This window comes from Engraulis encrasicolus, chromosome 6 (assembly GCF_034702125.1).
Source record: "Engraulis encrasicolus isolate BLACKSEA-1 chromosome 6, IST_EnEncr_1.0, whole genome shotgun sequence".
Taxonomy (NCBI): Eukaryota; Metazoa; Chordata; class Actinopteri; order Clupeiformes; family Engraulidae; genus Engraulis; species Engraulis encrasicolus.
In genome coordinates, this window is record NC_085862.1 from 22,193,504 (window position 1) to 22,217,196 (window position 23,693).

The 23,693-nt window shown below is 42.0% G+C and overlaps 1 protein-coding gene and 1 long non-coding RNA gene across 2 annotated transcripts; both read left to right on the forward strand.

The window, feature by feature from the left end:
• The first annotated feature begins 3,186 nt into the window (after positions 1–3,186).
• LOC134450262 (uncharacterized) lies at positions 3,187–4,687 on the forward strand. The gene is made up of 3 exons (XR_010035053.1): positions 3,187–3,379; positions 3,915–3,999; positions 4,450–4,687. It is a non-coding gene; the product is annotated as an uncharacterized LOC134450262 (long non-coding RNA).
• A 3,211-nt stretch (positions 4,688–7,898) lies between these two features.
• arhgap39 (Rho GTPase activating protein 39) lies at positions 7,899–23,273 on the forward strand. The gene is made up of 10 exons (XM_063200113.1): positions 7,899–8,036; positions 14,422–14,778; positions 15,847–16,948; positions 18,589–18,753; positions 18,889–19,288; positions 19,814–19,887; positions 20,932–21,131; positions 21,234–21,325; positions 22,447–22,616; positions 23,079–23,273. Exons 1-10 carry the CDS (start codon positions 8,026–8,028, stop codon positions 23,271–23,273), a joined length of 2,766 nt encoding a protein of 921 aa, XP_063056183.1. The 5' UTR covers positions 7,899–8,025.
• The last annotated feature ends 420 nt before the right edge of the window (positions 23,274–23,693 follow it).

Below are 23,693 nucleotides of genomic sequence, written 5' to 3' on the forward strand. Positions count from 1 at the left end.
AATGACATCTCCCACTTAACAGATTACGTGCAGGAACATTTGAACTAATGAGTATTTGCAAAATTTGCCTAGCTATGTATTAGGTGCGTACAGAGGAATTTCAGTCCAGTGTAATTTTTTTAAAACAAATATTGAGTTAAATATTGAGCCTGCGATTTTGTGCCAGATGTTCATTTGGGCCCTCTGTGAATGTCAGTTTGGCTCAGCGAGTGTGTTTAGCCGCCCTCCTGACAGCATGGTCGACAGAGCTGTTTCACAGTTAGATTTTCCTGATCTAGAGGCTCTTCAGTGCAGTTAGTGGGCATGTAAATAGCAATAAAAAATACTATATTGCTGTTTTTTTTAACTGACAGTAGATACCGACATAAGTAATGGATGCCAACCAGCAGAGTTTGGTGATAGAACCTTAGTACACCTCCCTCCCAAAGCTTCATGCAGGTGCAATGGCGCTGCTCCATTGCTGACATATTGGTGTGATTGGAAGGTCGCAGCTCGAGCCCAATTTGGGCCCAATTTGTCAAACTAGCATAGACAAGGACCATCATGGCCATCATGACCATCATGACCCGGTTGGGAATGAATTTAAGGTGTGAGTGTAATGGATGCCAACTAACAGAGTTTGGCAGTAGAACATTAGCAAACCTCCCTCATGAAGCCTCTTCCAGATGTGATGGTGCTGGGGGTGAGCTATACTGCCCCTCAGTGGAATCCTACCTGTGCTCCCATGCTGAGCTGTTGCTGTGATGGGAGGTCATGGGTTCGAGCCCCAAGTGATTGAACAGCTTGTTGCAGGCTCTCACATGGTTGGAGAGCACAGGGAGTAGCAGGGCTCTGGATTCTCTCTCCTCATTTGAATGTCAGCCTCTTGTATGTCGTGACTAGCATTCCAGGGCTTGTGTTTTTTTTTTAGTTTAGTTTGATTACCTACAAAAACCCTGATTGTTTACACCAGAAATGGTGCTTGTGCTGGTCAGGTTGACCTCTCATTGTGACTCTGCCAAATTGACACACTCATTTCAATCACACACATTAGGGCTCACTTTCACATACAGTATTTTCGTCACGTAGGCCCAATGTGTAGGTTTGGTATGGGTTTATTATTTATTTATTTTTATTTTTTAAAAAGGTCGAAACGTCAACATGCAATGAATTATTGAAAAGGGGAAAAAAGAATCCAAAGGACAGTGCAAACCTTTTTTTTATTTTTTTAAATGTCACTTTTTTGTTCAGCACCAGGGATTGTGCCCAAGCAAAGCCACAAGTTGGTGTGGGTTTACGCCTTTCATGTGTGTTGCTCTGTGGCTATGGTTCAGTACTGTCTTGTGTTAGGCCTACCCCTGGGTTCCTAAACTTTACAATGACAATGACCCCCCCCTCCCCACAAACACACACACACACACACACACACACACACTTTGAAAGACAACTTGCATGCTTTGTAGGGGTAGCAGTGGCCCTCCCGTAACATCCATAATGTTTGCGTAAAAAAACATATGGATGTTGCAAAGAAATACTGGCTGAGTGGAAAAACAGTAGTCTACAGTATATAGTGTCATCTGACAAGACACTTTATCTAAAGGAGTCTACATATGGGTATCATGTAACCCGTATGGTATGCAAATGACTTAATACGTGTTAGGAACATTAATGGCACATTATTCTTTTTTTGATACATTTGATTTTTTTTGCTTTTTGCTTTGATTTTGAGATAGGAAAGTGAAGACTATGACAGGAAGCAAGTGGGAAGAGAAGGATGTGCAAAAGTACCCGGGCCTGAATCGAACCCGGATCAGCTGCGTAGTAGACGAGTGCCCTATGTGAGGCACATTATTGATGTTTATGACTGATGTCATAATGTATCATTTGGTTTTTGGGATGTCAAATTGTTTGGGTGTCATGACATGCCAAAAAACGCAGTCATAAACATCAATAATGTGTTGTTATGAGTCATGTCATTCTTATGATCGTTACATGACACCCTTATGTAGGCCCAGTGTTGGGCAAGTTACTCAAAAACTGTAATGCATTCCTGATTACATGTTACTGTCTTTTCAAAACAATCCCGTACACTACAATATTACTATATTTAAATGTAAGGCATTACACTACTGTTGCATTAGTTACTTTCACCAAAATAACTGTAAGCCTAAATGTGGATCTGCCAATTTATTACAGTGTAAATCAAGCCATGACTTTTTCACCTCCCATCCAGGAGGTGTTTTTGGCAGCATGCAGACTAAAAACTACCAGGTTCGGGAATAGCTTCTTTCTGACCCACCACACTGAATACCACTAAAATCCAGGTCATTGTAATCCATTGTAATTTAAGTTATTTAGCATTGTAACTAAGTAAATATTACAGATTTTGCCCTGCTGCCTTACATTACTGCATTACAGCAAAAAGTAATGCATTACAGTAATTAATTACTTTTGTAATGCATTACTGGTCAACAGTAGGCCTCTTACCAAGCCTGTACTGTGTTACAAACATTGTATTAAGTGCAAACTATATCTCTTTTGCCATGGACCAATACATGTATGGAAGTGTCCTAATCATTGCATGATGATATTTTGCAGTTTTAGCAAAATGCCATAGTATTGTGTCCAAGTCACTACCCGAATGCACAATACAGTAGCACAAGGCAAGGCAAGGCAAGTTTATTTATATAGCACATTTCATACACAGGTGCAACTCAATGTGCTTCACAAAGTTAACAAATGTAAATGAAAGGAAACAGGGAAGAAAGAAGGAAATGAATTAGAGTCAAAAAGCATTTAAAAACATTAAGATAAAACATAAGGTAAAAATAATAATAAAATAAAATAAAATAAAACAAATTAAATAAAAATAAAAATAATAAGAATAAGTAATTTAAGCTAGGGGAAAGCATCTGAGAACAGCACAATAAAGCCTTTTTTCTCTAAGGGTTATGCAATAGTTTCCTGGTGAACCAGAAGCTATGTGTTGACGCCCAGGGCGGGGGCTGGGCTACACAAACCTTCTGGTACACCTGTGATTCGCTCTCCTCCTCCGTTCACGAAATGAACGGAGCAGCACGACGAATCAGGATCGTAGGGAGGGATTTCAGTGGGTATGACGTTTATCGAACGCGACACCTTCCCCCAGGGTAGTTCGGCTGTGCCCGCCCCCTCACTGAATCACAACAGTAATGGCGGCGTGCGAGGAGTTATCATGCGTCGGGATCTAAGCAGCAATTTCAGCAGTGTTATCCAAAATACCTCAAGTTGATTCTCTAAAGGAGGAGCAGTCCCGAGTCATGGCTATAGAAGAAGTGGCTGGCTATGCTTTCTTCTGAAGTCTATCAAAAAAAAACCTGGTGGGAATTGTTGTGGATGAAGTTCACGTAATCTACAGATGGTAAGTGAAAAAACAAGGTTGTTATTAGCAATTATTTATTGTGCTTTATGTGAAATTGTGGCTCATGTAGCACACTCGTGAGTGCTGGAGAAACACGCATGCTATTTTGATTCGGGATTCGGATACCCCATGGGAATGAGACCCAGACTAAACACTTCCCTTGGACGCCCATAAGGCTTATTGGAACGTTTTTATTGAACTTGTGACTCAACACATTTCTGCTTTTCTGCTGAACCAGAAGCTATTTGTTGACGCCCAAGGTTTTTTAAAGGCTACTGGTTTACCAGGAAGCATTGCTGCACATCCCCCCAGGTCGTGAAACTTTAGTGTCAGATTAAGTAAAGGGATTGTTTTGGTTTGGGCGTAGTTTAAACGTTTCATAATCAGGCCATTTCGCTGTTTGCTATGCCCAGTGCTGACGCCAGAGCCTTGTGAAGTTCGGTGTGAACAAACCCCTTCCCCCACCCAGTTGTGCTAAAGGTGTGCTAACGTCCAGCAATTTCAATGTACTCACGGAGATCGTTCTATGTTTCAGGGGCAACGGTGTAAAGGGGAATCCAGCATTGAGAGAGAGAGAGCTTTTCTCGCCTGGGACAACTCTGCTCAGTTGTGAAAGAAAGGTCAGACATTGTAAATAAAACTCACTGCTTAATAGCAAACCTTCTAAAAAATCTGCCAACCTACTTAACCCTTGTCTATCAACAGGTCCTTTACAGTTTTTTTATTGCTGTTGTTTTTACTGTAGGCTACTTAATACACATTGTATTAACTTTCAGAGTACATTGCACTGACCCTCTGTAAGTAATTCAACCTCCTGTAAGTCGCTTTGGATAAAAGCGTCTGCTAAGTGTAATGTAATGTTAACAGTTAGTGTTAATGGCATAACAAATTATGACTCCTTGCAATAAAACTACCCCATTGTTTTGCAAACCCAGTACATGATAAAGCCTTCATAAATAAAGTATTAATAGAAATCAGATATGGGAAGCAAAAGCCCGTCAAGGGCCGCTGAGCCGGCCTATAGCTGTTTGGTTATTGATGACTAACAGAATGCATATGTTATCTTTCAGGCACACCTGTCATGGCTTTGACGGCTTCAGCAGAAGTTGTCAACAGAGAGAGGGTCATCAAGCTGCTACACATGCACAATGCAACCCGGGTGACAGTGAGCCCAAATAGACATAACATCAGGCTTGGCCTGAAACATGTATCTAGTAATACCCTCTACCCTCACATGCAGTCTTGTATGCAATCAAAGGATCACCTAGGGTTGACAAGACAGTGAGAGAAGTGATTAAGGCAGGCACACAGGCGTACATTGTACCAAACATGCCACTTGTCACAAGCAAGGCTTTCTGCACCGGGTTTGGAAACAAAGCTAATAGAAGCAGCAGTCAACCATAGTCCTTACATCTTTGATATCACTTACATAACAAACAACTTACCAGTGTGTAGGCTACGGCATGCTCAGGAAATTCTACTTATAATAAGTGAGGTGTTTGATGACTTTGAGTAAACAGAGCAAAACTCTCCCTGATGACACTTTCTTAGTGCCAGTCATTGATTTCACTGGCTATTTTGATGAGTCTGATGATGAGTCTGAAACTGAGACGCAACACAGCAGTAGTTCTGGGTCCAAACTAGCAAAATGTTATCACATGCTGTTGTAGCAATGTAAATACAAGAATGGAAATAATGATGTACAAAAGTCTTTGGAGAAAATGTAAATATTTTTTATTGTGACATATGTAAATAAAAGTGTTATTGTGCCAATCTGGGTGTTGTATTAACTGTACAATGATAAGACATAAATAATGTGCACAGAGAAACATAATAAATATTAACAAAACTAAAAAAAACTATTGAATGGCATGATAGAATATTACATTCACCATACAATCCCTTTAAAATCTGTTTCCACTCAGCTGAACAGACATCAAGAGGGAGCCTGTTAAATTCACAGGTACATAACCAATGGGCCATCAACAGTCTCTAGCTGTGTCTCAGTGTAAGGTGTTTGGGCCCTGGAAGTGTCCTTGGTTGTAGGGCAAGTGACTTCTGCATTATGCACATCATGGTACACATATCCATCTTAGTATGCTGAGGTATCACAAAAAAAAATCTGAAAATCTGCTTGCTATTTCTGAAATGAAAATGCCTTAAAACTGTCAGCCAATGTATTGGCCAGCATGAAATGGGTGAAAGGGCTGCATAATTTCTTGCATGCACTCTTCCTCCAGAATGTTTTGAATGTGTTCTGTGAGTGGTCCAAACAGCTCTTGGTGTTTCGTTATCTGTTTGGCTGCCCAGTTCCAGTTTTTTCTTGCCAGGGCCTCCACTACTACCGCTGTGCCATCTGGACACACCATCCTTTCACCTTTACTTCTGGTGGGGTAATAGACAACCACCTGTAACACACACCCAAAAAATATATAGTCAGGTCAGGGACAGTTTTTACATGATTACATTTTTTTTTTACAATACAATACAAGTGAATTGACTTAAATACTACTATATTAGTAGTGCATACTATATTAGTATATGCACATAACACTGAAAGTGTTTTAAGATACTCCAATAACAATAATAAAAGTAATGATAATAATAACATGTATTTATATAACACAACTCATACAACATGTAGTTCAATTGACTTCACGGTTAAATCAAAAAGACCAACATAAAACATGGGTTACTTGGGAAATGTGGAAGTACCTGAATGGTCTGTTGGGAATTAATAAAAGTAAACAACAACTAATGTTGTCTGTGGACAGGAGAGGACTATGAACAGAAGATGAAAGGTGAAAGTGGGAGAGGGGCAGAGAGGGGTGACAATGGGGGATGGGCACCACAAGCAAATGTGTGGACTGGTGAGCTTGGTGGACTGATCTCTCTCTCTCTCTCTCTCTCTCTCTCTCTCTCTCTCTCTCTCTCTCTCTCTCTCTCTCTCTCTCTCTCTCTCTCTCTCTCTCTCTCTCTCACACACACACACACACACACACACACACACACACACACACACCACCAACACCAAACGAAGAGCTCTTTTCCAAAATGAGAAGTCATTTTATTCCTATTTTATTTTTTAAATCCAACTTTATGATGGCATTTGGGAAAATTGGAACTGGTTTAATGTTATGTGGTATTTTCAGAACAAATGTAAACATTATAAAACACATTTCAGTGATATTAGCAATAAATAGACTACAAAAACACTTCATTTTGGAATATTTTTGAAAATGGATTTACAGCATTGTGGAAAAGAGCTCTTCAAATACACTGACACACACACACACACACACACACACACGTCTAATCAAGACTTGCTTAAACCAGGCGTACAGCTAGTAGTTGTAAGACAGTTGAGATTTTCTCGGTACAGTTGTCTACCATTATCTTACCATGGCATGGTGCTAAGTAGACTTGGCTTGATGCGTGGAGCTAACATAAGCAGGTTGAGTAGCCATTAAATTGGCTAAATGCTTATTGTATTTGCACTGGCGCAAATCATTGGTTATTGTCTAACAACCCAATATATTTTCTCACCTCTGTAACGCTTTGTCGAGCTGGGGTGTTGTCAGTGGCTGCTGGCCTCGGTAATTTCGGAGCTGGGGGGCCAGGGGTCGGTGGTTGCTCCGATGGGGTTCGGGCTCTGTCCCGTTTGCTTGCGATTGCCTAGGCCGAGGCCGTGGTGGTGGTGGTGTCTGCTGCACTCGCGGTCGTCGTGGCTGATGTTAAACTGGATAGTATGGTGATTCGGTTCTTTTTCTGCGTCTTGCCATTCTCTGAAAGTACTCAAACTCTCTTCTAGCCTAGCAATGAAGCGAAAACACTTCTGACAAATTCGAAACGAACGCTCCTGGACATTTGCTAATGTCAACCCGATTTCTGCCAGCCGTTCCTCGATTGATTTTGCATTAGTGTCCTTCTGGAAAATCCTGCTGTTTGTAATGACACCTTTTATCCTGAGATTTTCCTTGCAAAGACGACATCGGTCATTTACAGCCATTATGTTCTCTGCTAGTCTCTTCTCTAACACGCTGTAACTGTTTTGATTCCCGACCTGTACGACCTGGCGGCGCTTAGGTGACGACACGTCCTACGTCACAAAGCTTCAACGTGAGTGGTCGAAGTGCCATGTCATTCATATGAGGTTGCTCCAACCACGTGCAAGCATCTTTTGACTAAACCACGCCTGCGGAGAGGCGTGAGAGGGCAGTGTACCAGTAGCCTGTTACTTACAGGCTACTGGTTCACCAGGAAAATGCAATAGGAAATCCACTCTCTAAATAGCCTCAACCTTATGACAGCCTTGGTCTAAATTGTAAAAAGATTGATTCATGACAAGTTGCCACACCAAAATAGGCCTAGATAAGAGGGTGTCCACAAATCGCATAGCCGGGCACAGAGGCGAGATCATTCTGTGTCGCAACTCTTCATCAAGGGCTCTGCATATGGGCATCCTTCCTACGTGCTCGTGCCCTTACGCCTACGTGACGTCACCCTTTTAAAGGCAGCTGAGTCGGGACTACGTCCTCCATCAGTCTGACCGAAATAAAACAGTAAATATAATGGCGGGCCATTGATACCATGGCTCTTGGGTTTTGGATTATTCTGCCTTAGCTTTGTCGGCACAACGACACGACATGGCGGAAAGGTAAGGGCAAATATTGATACTGCGCATCGATAAAGCAAGCTCTATAGCGGTAGTGTCTATAGAGGTACGCTAGGAGGACGTGGGCGCGCGCACTCAATTTCAGTGGCGCGTTCCTGTTGTTTTATAGACTAGTGGAATCTTAGCAGGTGCAATAACTGTTTTGTCATTTAATCTCGTACATAGTTCTAGATTGGGTAGTCGTAGACATATTGTGAAAGAATAGTCCACAGCCACCCATGCGGTTTTCCTGACGGCATATAGGCATGCGTCTTGATCACCAATGCATCATTGTGGGAACGCTTTCTTAACAGGGTTGAAATTGTAATAGGCTACACCCCACGGCCACATTGACGATGGAAAAAATGTATGGTAGGTTAAGCTGCAACACTGGCGTTTGTAGCTGGTCTTTTTAATCATTGCCCTCATACAGCTATGCTGGGTGTTGTGAGAAATGGCGGATAGCATAGCCCGTTATTCGACGGGAATAATCACGGTCCCCATCCATGGCGTGAAAATGGTTTACGCAATTGACAAAAGTAAGCAGACCGCCCTTGACAGGTAATACGGATTTCTGTGTAGCCTACAACGACTCCGACTAATAGCCCAGTGAGGTTTTTTTTATTTGCAGCCACCAAATCAAGAGGACTAATATCAGTGCGCGTGAGCTTGATATGACACTTGAAGCCCAATGGATACCGACGCTAATGTGGCACAGCAGCAGAGCCAGAGGTGACAGAATAAGAGTAGGCTATAATTGAAGGCTATGAAGTCCAGAGAGATAACGGTAGGCTACTGAGGTGGGTTGTGCCATGATGCAGATGTAGGTGGGGCGCACGAGACTGTTCAGTTGAAGTGGCAACTGTTTACCCCTCGATTTCGCTAAACCAATAAATAATAATCTTACAGGCCCATGTTGCGCCATGAAGTGAAACAACGAGATTATTTCCTTTGATGATATCATAGGCTGGACATCTCAAAATAAACCACGAGGAAGAGGTTTCATAAATTAAATTGACTACATTTTTAAATTTAAAATAGGCCTTATAGGCTAAGCATGGAATAATGCCCCTCCCACACGCACACAATAATAGTAGGCCTACTTTCTTTTGGTAGCATGACACAAAATGCTTCTCACTTTCCCCTCAAAAACATGCTCACACCCATTCATTCTCCACCCCTTGTCACAATTTCACACAATTTCTCTCATAGGCACAACTCTTCATATTCAGTGGATGGATTGAGTAACCAGTCACTTAACATATAAACTACAATGATCTATCTTTACAGCAAAAGTTTGGTTCAAATCATGTTTTTTTCTCTTGGCCATATGCTGGTGTCATAAATAGCCTATATATAGACTTTCGCTTTCACTTATTATTCATTCCACATTTCATTCGTTTTCTCTGTTTTTCTGTCTGTCACCGTGAACAGGGATTATGGGTTGATTCACTCTTATGCCCTATGTTCCCGCGTTGGTTCCTACGGTCCCATGTTCCTACACTCTTTTTTTATATAACAGGCCTATATAAGACCTTGCATTCCCACAGCATTCCCCCCTGAAAATCAGGCCTCATGTTTTCGTCACCATTAGAGTTCCTTTCCATATCACATCAACAGCACATGGTGTCTTAAAAATATCGTGGTGCCACTTAGTCAAGACAGTGGTAGAACAAACTCCTTTGACAGGGCGATACAGATAAGTGGTAAAACTTTATTTTAGGTTTCACATGTTAGTCTCTAATGCATGCCTAATCACTGTCTAAGTGACTTATAAAGCATGTGTTAATCAAGGGCCTACTATAGATCCTTATTATGATTAGCCCACATAATAAAGGCCTTATTTGGCATAGGGCAAGACATTTGTGAATGTATGCCAAAAATCAACAAATGACTGAATTTGCACATGAACACGTCTTATAGTTTATACTGGCAGTTAGGTAGGCCTATATTTTAGTGGCATATGTGAACCCTAAAATAAAGTGTTACCAGAGAGGTCTACAAATAGCACCCTGCTTTCTTCAATGCTTCCTGTAGTATAAGCCTGTGATGTATTCAGAGTACTGAAAGTGGCTCCAAGTACCACCTAAGAACAAGCTCCTCTTTGCTTAAGAGGACTATGAGATCACTCTTTGATACTATATTGCTGTTTGTTTGCAGGTCAGCTAGAATGGTGCTGGTGCCTGTTCCTAGCTTGGTTTTACCACACCACATGAATCGCTTGGTCTGGCCTGTTGGACTAAACCGTTCCACCACCGGTTATGTTCGGAACCAATGTGTGCACTTGCGCGCCTGAACTTGGAACGTCAAAAAATAAACAATAGCCTAAACATTTTGAGGATGCACGCTGACAGAACGGTGTAAAATCAGAGACAGTCTATTATGTTAGTTTCAAGGTGTGACACAGTGGTTGTGGTGGGCACACACCGCAGAGTCCAGGGTGTGAAATGGCTGATGGTGGAGAGCAGATAGTCTTTATGGGGTAGGACCATACGGCATAAGCAGCAGACAGTCCTCTGACAGATAAGCAGCAGACAGACAGTTACGTATCTGCTTGGCTATTCTAGATGGGCATATTGTGGATGGTGTCCTTCACACTGTCTGATGTGTGCATGTTCCATTTTTCTTCTTTCTGTTTTTAGATGCAATTTTGTCTGGAAATGTAGTATACACTTAGTTGTCCACTGAATGCCTGTCATTGTCTCATTCACACAAATGAGAACTTCTCTTGCCTGGGAACTCCCATACTACCTTTAGTTCTAGACAATCGTTTCGATCTGAAAGACTCAAATGTGATTAGGTCTGGTGGTAACCCCAGGCAACTTATCCTCTGTAAGAGGTTAATTGCGTCCACTAGTTCAGAGGTGGGGAACCTTTTTCATTCGAAGGGCCACTTCAAATTCATCCAAGGGCCGTAAAAGTCCTCAGAGGGCCGTACTATGAGCTCAAACCAGGATTTTCCCCTTCACTTTAGGCCTATATTGAAGGCAGCCACCTTTTACCTGTAAACAAACACCACCTTCTCTAGGTTCCCTGAATGTAACTTAATTGTATTGCAAATGCATTTTCTAAGATTCCTTTACAAAATATGTCATATTTCATGTGAAGCTGAATAACATTAAAATTATATCGGGGACCGAATAAAACGGCCTCAAGGGCCGCGAATGGCCCTCGAGACATAGGTTCTCAACCCCTGCTCTATGCACACGCACACACACACACACACACACACACACACACACACACAAACACACACACACACACGCATACATGCACACACGTCACACACATCACACACACATACCCTCCCTCCCCAGACGAGGTCCACCTTGTCTGTGGTCTAGTCTGGTGTAGTGGTCCTAATTACAGGCTTCTGTGCTGGCCTCAGGTCCTCATCACCTGGCCCTCGAGATATAGGTTCCCCACCCCTGCACTAGTTCCATGGGTTTGATAGACCCTATGGGGCATCCATGTTTCTGCCTGAAAAGGTTCCCATTACACTTGAAATCATAGTGACTCAAAATTTCAACAGTGACCAGATTTGGTCACAAATCTTTTTGGCATGTAGCAGTTCGTCTTCTTTACGTCTGTTTGTAGCTGTTCTGTTGTGGAGATGCCGATAAAAAGAGATGTGACATCAAAGGATATCAGTGGATATCATGACTTCATCAGAGTCCAATTTCAGTGAGATGATTTAGTTAACAAATTAACGAATTACCCTTTTTTAGGGTTATGTCAGACAAGTTTTGAAGCAGAGGGTGTAGCCCCTTAATACACAACGTACCTCCAGTGGCACGCTCTAATAGTCATTGAAAAGTCATACAGGTAGTACTGCAATAGGCCTACTATGACATAACACAGGACCTTTAGTAATGCACTATTATTTGGTCATTACCATTCTGGTAAAATCAAAATTTTGACGCTGTGTTTTAACGGGTTTAAGGCAGAAAAAGACTGTCTATGTGCATGTCTACGCCACCAAATGCAATTTGTACTTGCTTCAGAGGCATTGCAACGTTAAGTGTTCAATGATGTCTGACATCATGTGGCGAAGTCTTATTCCATTGAGTTCTGGATGTGATGGGGGTGTTTCCTACCATAGGGAAGATCATTGCAAGATGTTTGGCAGTGTTGTGGGAAGGTGAATTCCTGTTGCTGCTGTTAGGTCTTCCCGATAGGTCTTCCTGATGAGTCTCCCTTGAGGATCTTTGGGACGGAACAGAGGATGGATTCTCTTCAATACACGATTATGGCCAAAGTGATAATCATACTTATTGTGATTAATATACTGTAATCATGATTATCAATCATGATTAAGCTTATTCATCCTGAGGGGAAAATATGTTTTTTTTTACCATAACGCTACAAGCATATGAGCCATTTTCAGTGCAACATGCCATTTCAAAATAATGAAGAGGGATTAGGGGTTTAGAGGGATTTTCCACATATAACTGAAGGCATGCAGAGTGTTGTGAGTCAAATGTGAGATCAAATAAATCTGTCAAATAGCTATGAAGCCTATGTAATTTCACCAGCCCATGTCAAATTCCATTATATATTTTGACCATAATAATGCTAAGGCTAATTTACTTTAAATTTACCACAGGAAAAGTAAATAGAATTAAATAATAAGCCTGTTTCTTTCACTTTGTGAAAACCATCTGATGTTGCATCACATGACATGGACGAATGAATCATTGAATCAATCAATCAATCAATCAATCAATCAATCAATCAATCAATCAATCAATCAATCAATCAATATTTCTTTACAGTATCGTAGCACCGATCGGTAGCCACTTCATAGGGATGACAGAGGCAATGAATATAATTTATCTTTTATTTCCTGCGTCTTACAGTCTAAAGACGGGCAAAAGGGTGGTGTCCCCGAAAAATAATAAACACTAAGTTAATGACTACACTCTACACTTCAGCACGACTTTCCCCTATAGAAATCACCTCAGCTCTGATAAAAATTGCTGAATGTTATTGAACCCTTATCGATAACCCCAACCCAAATTAATACCTGTCTTATCTAATCCCTTAATCATTCCCGCCCGGACGCCTCCCCCAAATCAAAACCCATCCCAAAACTGATTGTCACAGAATTCTAGAAGACACATGAGGTTGTGGGACACAACACTCAAGCGCACAGATACACACACACACATTCACACACACACACATTCACACACATTCACCATTCACACACATACAGAAAGACAGAGTGGGAATCCTATGGGGAAACACACAGTCCACTCCAGGGGGCCTCGGCGCTATACTATATATAACACAACACCAAAACTACATACTCAAAGTTAAATTCACACACAGATAAATAATAATGATGATCTTAATAGCTGCTGGAGAATCGTCAAGGTCAGTTAGTGGTTGAGGCTGTACAGACGGATATGGACGAGGTCAACCAACATGGTAGAAGGCAAACTAAGTCCATCCAAATCCAAATCCCAAATTGCAATCAAAGTCATGATGAACAGAGGGAGAACTTCAGGCCCGACTTCAGGCGCGACCCCACCCCCAAGCCCATCCCATGCACAAGATGTTGTCAAATTTAAGTCTATCAAATCCAACCAACAAGCCCTACTGCCTGCATATCTCCGATGGCACAGATCTACCCCGGCTGAAAGGCTAATTATGACAATTATGACAATCTTCACAGACATCTCCCCTGATTGTCGGGGTTAGACTCATTTTGTTAGTGGAAAAGTGGACTTGCCAAAACGCATAGTTCTTTTCAACTTTTTCATTCCCTACAGCAATTCTAGTCTTTAGATGGACAGTGTACCATGTGACTCACAACTATGTTCACTTGGCTAGACCATCATCTGGTGACAAATCCATGAAAATGCTATTGACTTGTGCCTCAACACAATGTGGTAATAACGTTTAGGCTAAGTGTTGTATTGTGAAAGGTCCAGATGAATGTAATATTGCATTGAAGCAGATATAAGTTGCATCTGGTGGCATAGACATATGAAGAGCTTCGTTGCAAAAGTTATGTATATCCCTTTTGGAACATTTTAGGAAATTGGCATTTTTATATTGGGTATCCCATTGCTTTACACTGCAAAATGCATTATATGGGTATATGTTTTAAAAGTATGTTCTCAAAATATTTGAATGGCAAGAATTCACACATAGATGATAGGGCTGAACAGTCATGTCCAATAATACGTAAAATGCAAAAGATTTTTGCAACAAAGCTCTTCATATAAATGCCAATGATTTCTGCCTGAAACTGTTAGCTGTACCTATTTCACTATAAAATGGAACTTGTTTGACGTCACTTTGTAAAAGGGTAATTGCAATGGCAAGTGTTAATCACTATACATTAATAATGCTGTTCCTCATCTGTGTGATTTTGCAGGTTGGAGTGGGTGGAAATTGTGGAGCCACGCACACGTGAGCGGATGTATGCTAACCTTCTGACAGGGGAGTGTGTGTGGGATGCACCGCCAGGGGTCCGCATCAAGCCCAGCGGAGAAGATCAGTGGTGGGAGCTGTTTGACTCCAAAACATCTCGCTTCTACTACTACAGTGCCGCTACACAGCGCACGGTCTGGCACAGACCTAAGTCATGCGACATCATCCCACTTGCCAAACTACAGACCCTCAAACAGAACACAGACACCTTGCAGTGTGTGACGATGACATCACATTCCAGTCCTGCCCACAGTGTGGTTGCCTCTTCACCGGAACAAGAGAAAGACGAAGAGGTGGAAAGGTAAGGTTTCATCAAAAGACACCATTTTGTGGAAATAAGCTAGTTTCACTCAAGTTAAATGAGTTTTACATTTCTACGTTTCATTGAAATGGTTTTAATCTGATGGCCACCAAGCCAGCAATAGCTTGTCAGGCTTAAAAAAATAGCTCGGATTTCAAGGACCTCTCTTATTTTGAAGTTGTCTTTTCTTGAGGTGGAACATGTAATTAACAGCATATGAAACACAGTGGTTTCCTTAGGTAGTACATGTGCAATGAGGCATCAGTATAATTAGATTAGATTAGATTTCTTTATTGGGTAGATTTGATTTGCAGCAAAGTGAGCTTCGCTCATACAAAACATTCAGGACATAGGACACACATAACATACAAGCAACCCACAATGAACATATGGACAATACCAAAAGTGACCTAGTGCATCCTATCAAAGAGACATGGTGTCACATAAAGTGACAGGGGTACTAAATAAGAATAGATTGTTAAATATATGATAAGAAAGGAGTATAGAATACATGATAAGAAGTAACTAGATTGAAAAATACCTAGTAAAATAAGACTCTTGTCTAAGGAATTAAAAACAGTAAAAACAGTGAAAAAACAGTACAAGCAATAAATAACATGATCAGATAGGCCTACAGAAAATCATAGCCTGTGTTTGGACGCTATATTATTAATTTCTCTAATTACAGAGGGGACAAAGCTTCCTCTGAAACGCTTTGTTCGACAGGCAGGCAGTGGCAGCGATCTGTGGCCAGAGGGCAGAAGCGGGACTCTTTATATAGTGGATGGGAGCCATCTTGTAAGATGGACTCAGCTATCCTCTGCAGCTGTCTATTGTAGAGGGCTTCAGGGTTAAGTTGTGGCTCTCCAATAAGCCTGCTGGACCACTTAACTATTTGGTTAAGGTTAAATGACTATAAAGTCATTTGGTTAAAGTTCAATGACTATATTGAGTTGCAGGAAACCCAAAACCACCCCCAGTATCAATTTATGCAATGCATTCAAACAAACTGTATCAATTAGGATTGGAGAGCATAAATAAACACCAGTATGTTTGCTGTTTTTCCAGGTTCAGAATGCTGATCAAGGTGTCCGACCGAGAGCCCAACTTCTTATCTGAGGGGAATGGGTTTTCAGGATCACGTTACTGCCCAGGTAATACGTCTCCCGAGTCTCAGGCTGGCCCTGTGCTCCATCCAGACTGCCAATCACAGTCGCCCTATGTGAGGAGATCAGAGCTGACCATACAGAGACATTCGTCCGGCGAATCGCAGCCTCCATCTCCTAGATATGGCTGTGAGCCCCCTCTGTACGAAGAACCACCCACAGAGTACCAGGCACCCCCCATTTATGAAGAACCGCCAACGGATATGCACTGTGACACTTCCCATTACAGCTCCGATGTGTCTCCCTCAAGGAAGGCCAACACAAGCTACCACTCACCCAAAAAAAGCCAGTCTCCTTATAGCCAGTTGGTGCTAACCCGGCAAAAACCTGCCAGACAGCCGAAAGGTTCCAACCTAGAATTCCAGGACTACTTCCATAGCGGAATGGACTGTACCATGGGGAGGCAAGAGCATACCTCAAGAGAGCGAAGCTGTAGTTCCAGTGGCCGGGAATACAGTGCGGTTGGTCGAGAATATATAAAGCAGCTTGTTTATGTGGAGCAATCTGGCTTCAGGACTGCAGACCACATGGGCTGTTACAACACCCTGGGGAACGTGCCAAGTTCAGGGACTTTTAGCGGATCTTTCACATTGCAGCACCCTGCAGTTGGTGGAAAGCACAAACACAAAACCTACAAGTCTTCACTGGAAGGGGGGGTCATAGCCCAGAAAAATGCTGACTCTGCAATGTTAAAGGCACAGTTGGCCCAGGAGGCGAAAGAGGCACTGAAACAGCGGACCAGGTGGGATCAAATTGGTGGTGCTTCATTGGAGCGCATAGGGGCCAAGGATGGGTATGACAGTGATGGGGCTACGCCGCTTCCCCTGCCAGGCCCTGTCGTGCGTGCGCTGAGTGAAGATGAAGCTTTGGCCCAAAGTGACAACCACTGGAGGGCCAATGCTCACAACCTTGACAGACTGGCCTTCACACACAGCCTGCTTGAGAAGAGTCAGTCTGTGCAGACTAACTTGGCCTCACCTGAAACCACACTTCACCCCTCGCAGGTAAATTAACTCTGTGTCAGATCAGGTCATATAGCGTAGTATTAATATCATTTTCATCCTACTAGCAGAGTTTGGCGTACAGTGTTGGTGAACCTCCCTCCCGAAGCCTCATACTGAATCAGTAGCACTGAGCTAGATCTGGACCTTTAGCTCAGCTGTATCGTGCTGTGCCTCCCATGCCCAAACTGGAGCGTTGACTGGCATGTTGCTGGTTCGAGCCCCAAGTGGCAAACTAGCGCAGATGATCTCAGTTACACTGGTGCCAAAGAGATGCGAGTGTGAAACTAGAATGCTTCAATAGTGAGCAAAACTGATGTGGGGGTAAAGGTGGTTCTGGTCTTCAGGGCATTGACTGGCAGGTTGCTGCTTCGAGCCTTGAGTGGCGAACCAGCACAGTTACACTAGCTCCAGACCAGAACCACCTTTGACCCACATCAGGTTTGCTCACTATTCAAGCATACTAGTTTCACCTGCTGTGGTTGGTTGACCAGAGTCTTTAACCCATTGACGCCTAAGGCACCTCTAAACAAGGGTGCTGAATGCCTGAGCCCTTTTTAAGAAAAGCTGCCCTCGGCCTATAAAAACCTAAATATCTCAGCTTCTGAAGCGCATAAAAATATGCACTAAGTTGCATTTAAACGCTAAGACCCTCATCTTTCATGAGAATGTGTTCATTCATCTCAAACAAACAGAGACGCAACGCAACATCAGGCATCAATGGGTTAATATACTACAAGAAGTATGTGCATAGTGAGAGCCACAGCTTGTGTACATCAAGTGCTGTTTTGAAAGTTGAGCTGCAAGACAGTGATGGCATAGCGGAAATGCCTGCTTTGGTTTGTAAGGGATCTATGCCAAATGGGTAACCATGGAGAAATCACTGTGGACACATTCACCAAGTTCTGCCATTCATTCAAAGCTGCCTGCTTCCCCCTCTGCATACCCCGCCCTTCATTTTGGGTGGGTGGGCCAGACGAGCTGACTGGATCTATGCTAACTGACTAGCCAGTCTTGCAGTACCAGCCTGAAATAGAGAGTAACATACTAGCCAAACTGCCCTCTGCGCAACCACAGCCTTTCCCAGAACAACATGGAAAGACTCTCGTTCTACACCATAGCAGTGTGCATTTGGACTAATCATTCTTTCACTACATGCTGCTCCCACATAGTTAAGAGTGGAGTGTAGTATGAAGTAGCCTTTTCATGCAGATGGCATTGCTGGCATTCCCACTCACTGTTTGTTGAAAAAAGTTTAATTACATGATAACAACATTGTTGTGACATTATCTGGAGTCTTAAGTAAGAGATTTAAGGGCAAGACCATTTTTGCCACCGGGTGCTTATTCGTAGTGGAAAATACAGAGTTCTACTCGCCCATTGTAGTTTTGTTGTCATTTGGAGCACACTCCGGAAGATATTGGGTAGATGCAGAAGAAGTAGAGGCAGGCACTAAATATGTTATTTTCTATTTATTAACTATGATACAGTGGCACTAATAACATGTAAGCTTAGTAGATGTTTTTGGTTTGAAACATCTGTGCTAGGTGGAGAAAACATTTTTTGTGAGTTTCCTGAAGACCTGTGATGATGTCCTCATCGATCCATGACAGTGACATTTACTTATAACTTATATCTTTCAGTCCGAGGACTTGGGAGCATGTTTCCAGTTTGAGAATGCACGGAATGCCCGTAACCTGATGCCTAGTTCCAGTTGTGGCGTATTTCCAGATTTTTCCCTAAGAAAGCCCTCCTCTGAGACTGATATTGAAAACTGGGCATCAAAACATTTTAATACTCACACACAGGTATGTAATCTATATAAACAGTCTGTGAAGATTCCCATATATCTATTATTGAAAACTAAATTCATTTCTGTATTTTAACTTTGGGATGGTGTAAATTCAGACATCTGAGCAGCATTCCTTTGTGTTTTGTGTCAGGGGTTGTTTCGGAGAAAGGTGTCTATCGCAAATATGTTGGCTTGGAGCAGTGAGGCCATTAAGAAGCCTATGATTATGACATCGGATAGGATAATCAAACGAGAAGCGGTTGACCTCTTCAAACTCATCCAGACTTATATGGGTGATCGCCGAGGGAAAGTCGAACCATTGACTGTTGCCTTGGAAATTGTGGTGAGAGGCTGGAGCTTACAAGGCCTTCGAGATGAATTGTACATCCAGTTGTGTCGTCAAACCACGGAAAACTTTCGCTATGACAGCCTAGAGAGAGGCTGGGAGCTGATGGCTATTTGTTTAGCTTTCTTTCCCCCAACACCCCGGTTCCACTCTTATTTAGAGGGATACATATACAGGCACGTGGACCCTCTGAATGACAACAAGGGTAAGAATATTTCAATACTGCTGATCTTTGAAAATATAGACCAGCATCCAGTCTGCACACTCAAACACTTTGGGTGCAAGTCAAACTACCTCCTCATATCCTTTCCTGTGGCTTCCGGCCCTGTGACACAAGACTTGATGTCATTGATGATCAAAGTTTTTGTCTGTTTCTCTCTTGTCTTTATGTCCTGTGATTTTAAAGACCAACAGGGCAAAAGTAACTACAACTTTGACATAGGCTACATTTATGTTTGCTGCTCATCCATGTTTTCGTTTTCAGGCTTTTTTGTTTTTGTGGAGAGATATGGCTTTTGTCATGTTTGTCATTTCTTATGTCCTATATTCATTAAGAAACTTGTGAACAGTGAAACAGTGAATATCACCAGTAACATGGACATGAGTAACTATGCCACAATTTTACTATATTATGAAAATAACTTTGAACCTGAGCATATAGACTTAACCAGCTCTACTCCACATATGTTGTGTCCTACCCACATGTTTTATTTCCTCTCTATGTGTCCAGGTGTGGCCATCAGCAGTTATGCTAAGTATTGTTATCGTAAACTCCAGAAGGCTGCTTTGACAGGAGCTAAAAAGGTAACGTATGTAACCATGTCATCATCCTGTTGATTCTGTTGACAATTCAGAGATGCGTTAGCAACTATGGTTTCCAGAAATGCACCCCAGAGCAGTTTTATGATGGAATAATTGGTTAAAGCCAGTGGCAGCGAAGTAAGGGGGTTAAGTGGGACAGAGTCACCAGACAGTCAGATTCTTTTTTTTTGCATATTGATACCATATAAATAGGGCAATATTTTCTCCATAGGGTCCACAATTTGGTGCTACGCCATGGTCAAAGGTAAAAGTCAAGACATAGCAACCAAATCTTAAATGTTTACTTGTGTGCAGTGCAACTTACACCCTATAGTGCACTATGTAGTGAAAGTCGACTCGAACCCCCCCCGTCTTCTTGCTCAGAGCTCACAGCCTACATCCACGCTGCATGAGCATCAGCAGGCCCTGCTGACATTACATTACACAAATGCCATCCTGCAGACAACAACTGTGTTTACATGGACGTTTACAACCCGATTAGAAATGGAATAACTACTCAATCCGGATAGACACACCCCAATCCGAATAAATATGTCTGATCCGATTAAAATTCTAATGGGATTGAAAGGGGGGTTGTAGTCAAAGACGGTGAAGAGGCAACTGGAAAATCTTTGGTGTAGTCCATTCCAGTTGTCACGTACATACACATTCTGATTCCGTTTTGGGCAGGGTTCCATCTTAAACGTATTGTAGGTGTGACTAGCTACTACACTGCGCACGACAGGCTATTCAAACATCGATTTTGTATTCCGCTCAGGGAAAAAGTGTTCATGTAAACACATAATTGCTGCATTAAATGAAAATCCCCCCGACTGGTTTCTGCCAACAGTTGCAGCACTTTGAGCTCTTTGCATGAATTGTGCTATCCATGATCAAAAACGCTTATATAAATCTTGTTGTAGCCTACATCTAGCTTTGTTTATATATATTCATGTGTACATGAGTGATTCAAGAACAGAACATTAATGGCAAGTTAGAATGCACACTAACCTCATTCTACCATGAACTATTTGTCTCTCTTTATAGGGTTTGAACAAACCCTGTGTGGAAGAAATAATTCACGCACGGAATGCCATATTCAACCCTTCCATGTTTGGTTCCTGTTTAGAGGAAATTATGGCACTACAGAAGGAACGATACCCTGACCATAAATTACCATGGATACAAACACGCCTCTCCGAGGAAGTACTTGCACTTAATGGGGATCAGACTGAAGGAATTTTTAGGTGAGACTGAGACATCTGCATGTGTGCTGTCCTCAGGTGTTACCTTTTAATTCTTGTAATTAATTTGTTTTGTTTGTTTTGTTATGTTTTGTTTATTTGTAGAGTACCTGGTGATATTGATGAAGTGAATGATTTAAAAATTCAGATCGATCAATGGAAAGTTCCTACTGGCCTGGAGGATCCCCACATTCCAGGTAGGTTTTTACAACATCGCCTCCATTCAAGATGATGATCGTCTTGGAATCTCAACCCTGGTGTTGTGTTCTGCATTTGAATGGGGCCTTTTCATGTGATGTCAGACACTTTTGAACACAGAACATTCCAATCCATATGAAGCAGGTTCAGATGAATCCGGTGGCATGCACACCTTCTGGTACATATTGGTACATTCCAGACCCAATACAAATAAGTGGGACATGGGACATACCCTACCTCCCACTATGAAAAGTGCACTGGAACGCCTGTCGATGTGGGACATCCTATAGCGAGCTGGGGGGAACTCACTCTGCTCCCACCTCAACTTCATGTTATGGCGTGATATTGGATCAATGTGAATGTAATGTAGGCTATGGTTGAAATAAATGTTATTTGGGCTCTTTTAGCTGATATCAAAACATCTCATCAAAGTAAGTTAAAGGTGCACTTTAATATTTAATATTTGTAGTAGTTTATTTCCAGAATTCATGCTGCGCATTCACAAATGTTACCTTTTACATGACTACTGACCACCACCATCAAGTCCAAGTATTCATTACGACTGGGAAAATTGCATGTTTCATACATGAAAAGGGGGATCTTCTCCATTGTCCGCCATTTTGGAATTCCAGAAATAGACTAGAAATAGAATAATGTTTAGCTGCAAAACTTACTGTAGTTTGACCATACTAGTAAATATGAATTAATTATTTAGCAAATATTCATGGAAAGATCAGATTTGGCTGTAGACAGCACAGTTTCAATGAGCAGCATAGTTGCAATACCTACTCTGACCACCATCCTACACAGTGCACCTTTAAATCACGGCAATTGCTATGGTTGTAGATCTACCACTTCAACTTCCTGGAACACTTTGAGGTGGGAATTGGAATAATTCAGGTAGGAAGTCTCATGTCCTGCTTCATTTGGCCTGGAACAGGGCAATAGAAACCCCATTTTCTGCTTCAAACCTGTAGTGATTTATATTCTGTTTCACTTCAAAATAGAACTTGTCTGACATCACAGTGAATATGACTTATTGTCATGCATAAATCACCACTTTCTCTGTTTGTCACCCTTCCCCATTTCTACTCTCCACTTGCCTTGTTTTCTTCCTCAGCGTCACTGTTGAAGTTGTGGTATAGAGAACTGGAGGAGCCTGTGATTCCACATGTGTATTACGAGGAGTGCATATCTAACTGCGACTCTCCGGAAGCTGCTGTCAATGTGGCTCTCAGCCTTCCTCAAATAAACAAACTCGTCCTCTGCTACCTCATCCGCTTCTTGCAGGTATGTGTCTTTATTCCGCAGTTAAACTTATTTGTTGAGGTATTGCTTGAAGATAATGAATGTGAATGCTGCTCAGTCAAGAATTTGATTATTTAATGATTATTTACTAAGTAATATACTAACATAATTATACAGCTCTTACCAAAGTACAGTGAGTTTTGCAGCCAAAGATGTGTATGACTGGTTATTCAAAATGGCAGACATGTAGAAGATTCACCTATTCATGTAGGAAAGACAAAATGAACACTAGAAATTGATGGTGGTGGTAAATGTACAGGCTACATAAAAAAGATTAAATTATGTGAATGTGCAGCATAAAATTGAGAAAATAGACAAAAAAAGATGTACTCTACCTTTGACAAACCTTACACATAAAGGCCCAAGTAATTTTTTTATGTTGAATGACACATGTGAGACTGATTCCTGAGCCATCTTGTGTCGGACCCTTTCTGTTTCCAACAGGTCTTTGCCCAGCCATCTAATGTGAGTGTAACTAAAATGGATGTGAATAATCTAGCCATGGTGATGGCTCCCAATGTCCTTCGCTGCATGTCCGATGAACCACGAGTCATCTTTGAGAACACTCGAAAGGAAATGAGTTTCATGCGTGTCCTTATACAACACCTGAACACAAGCTTCCTTGAGGGAATGCTATAACACACATACTTGTGTACACCCACACACACACACACACACACACACACACACACACACACACACACACACACACACACACATACACACACACACACACAAACACGTGCGCGCGTGCGTGCAGTGCACACACACACACACACACACACACACACACACACACACACACACACACACACACACACACACACACACACACACACACACACACACACACACACACACAAATACACAAAAGCACATACAAACTACACAAAAGCGAATTTTTAAATATTCTTCAGCACTCCATGATGTATGCACATGAAAGCCCCTTTAGACTGAAGTCCGTGCACAAACTCCCAGATGTGGTTTTGTGTCCTCACCTACTCTTCGATTGTTCATTCTCTAGATGTTTTCAAAACATTCCCACCCAAAGTTTACTTA